This window comes from Tenrec ecaudatus, chromosome 5, assembly GCF_050624435.1.
Source record: "Tenrec ecaudatus isolate mTenEca1 chromosome 5, mTenEca1.hap1, whole genome shotgun sequence".
Lineage (NCBI taxonomy): Eukaryota > Metazoa > Chordata > Mammalia > Afrosoricida > Tenrecidae > Tenrec > Tenrec ecaudatus.
In genome coordinates, this window is record NC_134534.1 from 47,328,397 (window position 1) to 47,337,356 (window position 8,960).

At 39.3% G+C, this 8,960-nt stretch overlaps 1 protein-coding gene across 2 annotated transcripts in view; it reads right to left on the reverse strand.

Annotated features, from left to right (window-relative positions):
* LRRC69 (leucine rich repeat containing 69) overlaps nucleotides 1-8,296 on the reverse strand; it is a 110,599-nt gene extending 102,303 nt beyond the window's left edge. For both annotated transcript variants that reach the window (XM_075550614.1, XM_075550613.1), the window contains exon 1: nucleotides 8,114-8,296. In XM_075550614.1, coding sequence (XP_075406729.1) covers nucleotides 8,114-8,296 — 183 coding nt within the window. The remainder of the gene's footprint in view (nucleotides 1-8,113) is intronic.
* Between the last annotated feature and the right edge of the window lie 664 nt (nucleotides 8,297-8,960).

Sequence of the window (8,960 nt, forward strand, 5' to 3'; positions counted from 1 at the left end):
ATATTTACTTGGATTTCATTGACTATGTTAAGGCATTTGACTGTGTGGACCATAATAAACTGGATAACATTCTTCCTAGATCAATAATCGAGGTTCACAGAAAACAACAGTCAAGATACCAAACAATATATATTGCATTGGGAAAATCTGTTTCCAAAGACTTCTTTAAACTATTCAAATATTTTCTCATTCATCATAATGTTGATTATTGGTGCAATTGTGAGTTTCTGAGTAACTAATATGGAAAAGCAGTTTTTATCGATTACCGTATATACTCGAATATAAGCCGACTTGAGTATAAGACGAGGTACCTAATTACTACCTGGGAAACCAGAAAAACTGATTGACTCCAGTATAAGCCTAGGGTGGGAAATGCAGGATGTGAATTAACACAGAGACCAGAGGGGAGAGACAGAGTGCAGCCACAGACACATCCTTACCAGTTCAGCTGCTGGAGTAAGTGAATCACTACAGGCGCTTCTGCAAATCGGAACCATCCACGTCACAGGACGGTTCTGATTGGTTAGATATGAGTAAACAAACATTCAAAGCCCTGAAGTGACAGGGGGGCTTTGAATGAACAGCGGAGGAATGGTAATCACCCGCGCGATGTTACACCTCGCTGGGGTACCACTGACCCATGTATAAGCCAAACCCCAGTTTTTCAGCACATTTTTTGTGCTGGAAAACTCGGCTTATACACGAGTATATATGCTAATTAATGTTAATAACAACCTTAAGGTCTAAGAACTATTAGGATTCTTTATGGATGAGTCAATTATGTAAGCGATTTCTCCCTACTCAGATAGTTGGTGGGAGATGAGATTTGGGTTTCTTCTGACTAGACTGCTGAAGACGTCATTTACACTTGGGAAGAAGGTGGAGGCAAAAAACCCGTGAAGTGAGCTTGGAGAGAAGGAACATACTGTTAGGTGTCCCTGTGCCACGGCACATACAATAAACAAAAATGGACAATGAATCTTTGGTTTGATTAAAAAAACAAAACAAAAAAATAGGCTCACAAAAGCGGAGGCATTTCCTACTTGGTTATGGAAGAAGATATTCCCAATAGGTGGAAATAGGAGAAAGGACAGCATAAATGACCTAAAATCCCGTCTGGTCTCCAAGAGGTAGGGAATAAGACCAGAATGACAGAAGAGGGAGACACAAGATGTCTTTGCTTATGCTTGTCCCTGTGTGTGCCTCCGATGAGCTCATCCCTCAGAGCTCAGCTCCCTTTGCATTTCCTCAGAACCACCTTCTCTGACGGAGCAGAGTAGAAGCGCTCATTCGCAAACCAAACAGATAGAGGAAAATCCAATTCATTGGTGCAATATAATTTGTCGCAGCATTTTGTTTTTCACAATCATAATTGTATGTCTACTTGTGTATCTGACTTCCCCCACTAACCCTGAATATAGGGACACATGGGTGGTTTTGTTCCTTTTTGAAGTAACAAATAGCTGAGTCCCTGGTCTGTGCAGGCATGTATTAAGTGTTTGGTGAACATATGAGTGAGTCTATTAACAAATGAAGGGAGTGGACTCCGTCAGGGGTCATCAACAAGGACGACAGGAAGGAAAGGGAGACTCAACTAAGCCACAGAAGAGCAGCCTGACCTCGGGGAAAATGCTTTATGTTTACTTACCGAGATTTCTGAAGGGAGAATCCACCCGTTATTGTGTTGTTAATCATGCATTTTTGACTAAATTTGGTGACCTTGGCTGTGTGCGACAGGCTACCTCCATTTAAATTTTTTTCTTTTCATGCTGTACAGCTTTCTACATAGCTTGTATCAGACGTGTGTCATTTGGAAACCCCATTAAGGGAGACGAATGTTACCTTAAGGAGAACTGTTGCAGGTTAAATAAAGGAAGAGAAATGCTCCTATGGACTGAAAACTGAAACACCCACGTGTGAGAGGAAGCAGAGGACTGCTACCCAAAGGTGTGGATTTTAAAATCAGTAGACTTGAGTTCAAATCTCCTGGTTTGAGATTGCCCAATAAGTGGCAATTTAAGACTGTCATACTATTTTCATGTTTTACTTTGCTTTTTTTTTTTTACATTCCATTTACTTTCAAAAGGATGAGGAAGCTGGGGGAAAAATACACTTCTTTTCTTTAACCCCACAAAGATTTGATTTACAGCACAAAGAAGATTTGTCATAAAGTTCAACTCTGCCTCTTTTGCCACGACTGAGAGCAGTCCACTTTGGGCACGTCCAAAATCCACTCAAGCACAGGTTACAAGAGAACCAGCTTTAGGAGATCTGGTCAGACTAACCAGCCTGTTTGCAATTGAAAAACAAAAAAATACAGCCATTCACAACACAACCCAGGGCACTGAGAACCCTTTAGCAGCAATGTAGAAGAGACATTTCACAAGTGTTTGCTTTGCTTTTTATGGCATGCCCTAATCCTGCAGACATAATTTTGGATTTTGGGTTTGTTTAACCCACATTGCTTTCTTAAACAGTGTTAAACAATTTAAGTTTTTAACCCGTACAAGTGAAGACCCCATGCATTTTGAGCTAAAAAACTTTCTTATGGATATATAATCATTTTCTCAATTTTAAATTATATACCATTGGCTAGGTTAATGATATTATTATAATTACTAAATGTCTCCTGAAGGTTATATAAATTTTTTCTCAACAAATTGATAATGCCGCTCTAAGTGGACCAAGGAGATATATATATATATATATATATATATATATATATATATATAAAAACTTTAAATACCATATATACTCGAGTATAAGCCAACCCAAATATCAGCCAAGGCACCTAATTTTACCATAAAAACTGCATCGAAAATGTGCTGAAAAACTCAGCTTATACACAAGTATATATGGTATATGAATGCATTTTGAACTCACAGTTTGAAACCACCAGCAACTCCATAGAAGAAAGACTGGGCTTTCTACTCTATAAACAATCTCAGACACCCACAGGAGGTCACTATACGTCAGCATTCACTCAAGGGCAGTGAGAAATCATGATGGGAGCAGAATGTCTGATCTGTCTCTTGCCGAGCAGCCAGTGAGTCGGCTCAAATAGCTGACCTGTGGTTAGCAGTCAAAGACATAACCCGCTACACCACCTGGGCTCCTTATGCATTGTACCAAACCAAAACCAAACTCAATGCCTGGATGGGGCAAAACTGTCCCTGTGAGTTTCTGAGACAGGCAACTCTTTACAGGAGTGGAAAGCCCCATTTTTCTCCTGTGGAGTGGCTGGTGGATTTGAACTTCAAACCGTTAAGTTATCAGTCTAACACAATCAGGCTCCTTATTTATTGTACAAGTGACTCTTATTTCTGGTCCCTTGTTAAGATAGCAAATTGGAACTCCCTGCTATTCAGTTCCAAATAAAGTGATATTTGGAGAAAAAAATCCAAGTTCATGTTAATTTGCACTGTTCACCTATATCTTTGGACAGCATGTGACATATAACATGACCTAAATATTTAGTACAACAAAAACTACTTTAAATCAAGCCAACATTCCCTTCTTTTATTTCAGCCTAGCTAACACTACGTTACACACTCGTGATTTTTTTATGGGCGAGCAGAGTGAAGGGTGGCATATGGCTTATGTTTGGTAACCCCGAAACTAGAGCTAATGGGGCCTTTGCCATTTTGGGAATCAGCAAGTCACATTTACCCAGAAACAAGTCTAACATTTAAGGCACCACAATGTGTGTTGGCCAGTGTTATCATGTGTTTTTCCTTTGGACCCATTTTCACTTTGCTCCAGCTTCTAGTATCTTCTGCTTTCCTTGGACTGGGTTTTCTGTGTTTGATTTTGTTTTCATTGTTGGGGTTTTTATGCTATTTTCTTTATATAAAATCCTGGGTAGGTAAATCTATCGAGCCAGTAACTGGATTAATAGTTCTTTAGGGTTATGGCAGGGGAAGTTGGGGGAAATGGGGAACTAATAATAATGGGGCTAGCAATGAAGAAAATGTTCTAACAATGATTGCACATTATTTAAAATATTCAAATCATTGAACTGTATGGTATGTGAATTACACCATACTCTTCCTGTTAAGGGTTTTTTGGTTTGTTTATTTGTTTTAAGGAGAGACTAAGGACACAATAACAAACTTACAGATTACATAACCCTACAAAGAGTTGGTCTTATTTACTGTCAATTGTTTATGGTCATATGCGGTCAAATATGTCAGAACGTTGATTTGTTTTGGGCAAACACACGCATGAGCAGCTTAAGGGGAACCTGGCTACACAATCACTGAGCCTTATGGTGGATACCAACAAGAAGGCACGTTAGTATGCCCGATGGGTTTCTGTTTCCTTTGAGACTCAAACTATGACTGCTTTACCTATTAGCGACCTTTGTTCCTACGCGGTTCCCAATTCCAGTAACACTGTGTTTGGGTACGCTTGGCTTTGACAATGGCTTCCGTTTCATTCTGCTAAAGTCTAATTTATATGGATTACTAGACCCCAGGTCCTAGGGACAAGATATGATTTCTGCCCTCAAGAGTCACAAAGTGCTTTGAAAATTGTGGACATGCCAACACTTCATTGATCACATGTCAAATGCATCCTCTACAAATAACAAAACATTCACCCATTTCTTTTTATATCATTAGGAGTGGTAAAATATCCCAGAGCTCCATTAGTCAAATTAACAAGGAAAGAGCAAGGGGATCTATATTCATTAAAGAAGTTCCTCTTCTCCCTTTTTATCATTGTTGCCAGTAGTATTACTTATCATAGTTATAATGCCAAATATAATTTATAGAAAATTATTATGTATCGTGATTGGAGCTTTATATATATTAGGATTTAAAATAATATACAAACATGAAGGCAAGAACCACATTTTGTTCATACCTGTGTCTTCATTACTTATGAAGGATATAATGTATAGTAACAGAAGAGTTCAAAATAAGTCTTGAAAAGTGAATTTAGGAATTTCATAGACAGCTGTTAGAATAAGAACTATTTTAAGAGGAGCTGATAATAAGGGCTCAAGTAGAAAGATAATGTTTTTAAAATGATGGCAAGATATGTACATGTTGGCTTGATATAATAGATTTATGTATTGTTATAATATCTGTAAGAGCACCCAATAAAATTATTTAAATTTAAAAAACGATAAGGAACTAGTTTTGAACTCAAAGGCAGTGAGTTTGGTTTTTGGGTAGCAGATAGAGTACCAAGTCACAAAGATTAGAAATAACCTAGATCAGTCATCAACGCATCAACAGGATGCCAGACACACTCTGTACTGGTTCTCTGACTGCTAATGCCAAATTATCATCTGAAGTCCTACTTATTTTTCTTTTTTCAAAAATCTCTTCTGACTAAGATGTAAATTCTACGAAGACAAAGATGTTCATCTGTTTTGTTCGTTGCTCAACCTCAGCCCCTAGGAAACATATGGCGCTCAATAATTTTTTGTGAATTGAATGAACGGATGCAGACACGGAGTCCTTGAGGGATTAAAATCTCCATTTGGCTGGTAAGTGGCAGGGCCTGAACTCCCAACGCTCATGCACTGTTCTTTTCACCTCTCCCGTTCTCCTTTCTGAAATGCCATTAGCAGCCGTGAGAATAACTGAGCAGTATTTCTGCACCGTGTGAATAAGCTCCGTCTGTTCTTTGAAGGGGACTACTGCATTTCATTCAGGGCTGATTCTAGAACTCCCATTATAAGACAGAAGAAACGGTTTGCCTGATCATTGCTTTTCAAAATTCTACGAGCTTGGTTGGTGACCGTATTAAGAGAGAAATTGCTACTTCACAAACAATTAAACAACATCATGCCGTTGGCCTCAATCCAACTTGTAGAGCACTTTAAAAGGCAAATCATGAAAAGTCTAGTTTCAAGCCATTGAATTCCTAGTAGTATGATTTCTTCTTCAGAAATAAGAGCAAAGCCGAGTTAACTCCTTATTAAAGATATTGACAGTGGCCTTGTCAAAAGTTAGGATCGTTCCTGAATAAGTAAATGTAGGAGAAAAGTAAAAGGAGGACAAAGCGGTGGTAGATTCTCAGCCCCACTACACTCATCGCCCCCATGGAAATATACTTTGTAATCTTTAAAGAGGAATACGGATATCTTTTGAGATAGACAAGGGCTCAAAATTGTTACCACCATACCCTGACTAGGAAGGTCACTGGAGCATATTCCTGAAAAACAAGGAGCGGCCCCCAAAGAAGAAACTAGGAGATGTCCAAAATAGCGAATCCAAATCAAGAGAGCTGCAAAGGGATCTCCTAGCAGAACAGCATCCAGGAAACTTTGATAGCGGTCCGGCCAGGTGGGCAGGAAGACAGAGGAGTCCTCAAGAGAAGTCTCAAAAGGAAAAAAACAAAAACAAACAGAATATGATAGTATTTGAAACAAAATTAGGCTATAATAAAGGCAAAAGCACAACCAAACGAAGAAAGCTAATTAGAAACTTAAAGGGGATAAAAAACCTACATAAAGAATAAACTTAATGATATTCCCTAAAAGACTATGAATTATATTTATTAATAATATAAATTTCAGAATTTTATAAAATGCAAAGCAAATAAGACTTAATAGTGGTTATATATAAACAGAATGTAAATGGTGAAAGATCTGGTTCATAAGAAGTTGGGAATTTGTGAGGTGGGAGTGGGTAGGAGAGCTGAAAGGGGATTATAAATGATAATATCGCCAATTTACAAAGTGGAAGCAGGAAAGAGTCTGTAGTTGATGATAAAGATATAAAATTGTAATGTTATTAAGTTTAAAACATCACTACAGAGAAGCTAAATATAGTAATGTAACTTTTGGGCAGATAAAGAGAGTGGTGTCTATAAACCAAGAAAAAATATATAAACTCAAAAGCGGTTATCTATGGAGATCGGCACTAGGAGTGAGTAGCATTTTGGAATTTCATTTTCGACAATCAATATGCTCTAATACTTTGATGGGGAAAAAAAGTTCAAGTAGAGGAGAGAATCAGCGAAGGGCTCAGTTAAAGGTTGTCTTTCATGTTGAGTTGCTTTTAGGTGCCGCAGTCTATTCCGACTCACAGGGACTCGATGGGGCAGAGCAGAATTGCCGTGTCAGATTAAACAGATCACCCATCAAGTCTTCCTCCCAGGAGTGACTGGTGGGTTCAAGTCACCAACCTGAGCATTTAACTGTGCCAGTAGGGCTCCTAATGTTGAATTGAAATGCACAACTCATTTTTCACTTGTGACTATGAGTATGATTTTGGAAAGCACAGTTTATGAAATGGAATCATTCGAGGGTATGCCATTCTTTGCAAAGATGTGGATACAGATTGCAAGTTCAAGGATATTAAGTTAGTAATGATTAAAAAAAGATTAATCAACTAAAAACTAAAGAGCTACAACGACTGAGGCCTTATAGATTCTTTCCGTGCTGATGACAATTTAGAAGGGCACACACACACAAAACGAGAAAATTACTAAGTTAATACCCCTTGCCTTCTTCCAGCCTCAAGATTTTTAGCAGCTGGCACTTCATATTGTTAGGCAGAAATGTTTCACACAGCATCTGGGATTCATTCATGTCGACGTTTGCTCTTTAAGAAGGATATTCTTTATTTAAAATATTAACCTTCTTTTAAAGCCTACTTCAGAAGAAATGAATGTTCCCTCCTTCCCATTCCCTGCCAACACTCCATTTCAAAGTCCAGCCTGCTCTAGGAAATTGAAAAAGGATCTCCGCCCTATTCCCAAAACATCTCTGTATTTCACATGAAAAAGCTTCAGGATAGTCCCCAGGGTAAAAGGCATCTCCGGGATCCTCAACCCCACTTCCAGATGTGAGCCTCTAAGGTAGACGAGTAGATCCAGACTTCCAGCCCTTTTCCAGATGATAGCCTGCAGAAAGATGAACGTGGCAGAGAACTAACCCCCTGGTTCCAGAGGGGGCCAGAGAGCACATGAATACACGGAAACATCGTCTCCTTCCACCAGATAGAATTAATTCCCTAAGGAAGAAAGCTTTCTGACCCCTCTCCAACGGCACTCCATATTGTCTCTGGGAGCAATGCACCTATGTATCATTGCTCTGCCTCTCACCTTTATTCCCTGCTCCCCATCCTCAGTTTAAAAAGATGTTGTTTCTCACCTGGGTCAAGGCACGTATCTCTGGACACACTTTGGGGATCAGGTTATTCTGTAGGTATAGAGTCTTGAGACCAGACAGTTTTTCTAATGTTGAGGGCATCTTCTTGATTTTTTTTCCAATCAGGGTAACAATTTTAGTTCTTTTACCACCCCTCAGTGCTCTTATTAACAATCTCTCAGCCATGATCTTAGAAGAGGGGAGAGAGAGGGGAAAAAAAGGCGATGGTAGCCATTAGGGATTAGAGTTCTTAGAACTGGTGCATCATAGAAACAAAGTATTCTGAGATCCACCAACCTGAAGGTGAGAGACATCAGATGGCTTTTGGTATAAGAAGTTAGGTGATTCCAGGTTGGGGACAGGGAATGTCCCAATAAGCCTAGGATATTTGGGCAATGGCTCATTCTGTTGCCCAGGGGGTCCCAGCGAGCTGGATCTGACTTGAAAGCACTTACAAACAACATCACTTACGCAGGAATTTTTCTCATACCCTTGTTCCTGAGATAAGAAAAATATCAAACTAACGTCAAAAAGACCCAGAAGTCCGTGTCTAGGAGCTCCCACTGGGCTAAGAGGTGAGAAATTATAAGATTGGAAAGAGTAATTTGTAAAGCACTAAACCATCTCAAAAGATTGTGATGTCAGGGCTTATAGTAACATTTTTTAAAAAGTAAAGTGATCATTCTCATTGGAGGTGGCTAAGGCGCCAACTCATAGTCTGATAAAGAAAACAAAGCACACCCAAGCGTTTGTTCTGCCTTTTCAGCACAACCTGGAGCTCCCGGTCACAGAGCCCTGGTAGGTAGCAGTGGCTAAACCCGGACTGCCAACTGAAAGCCGTGGTGGCCTT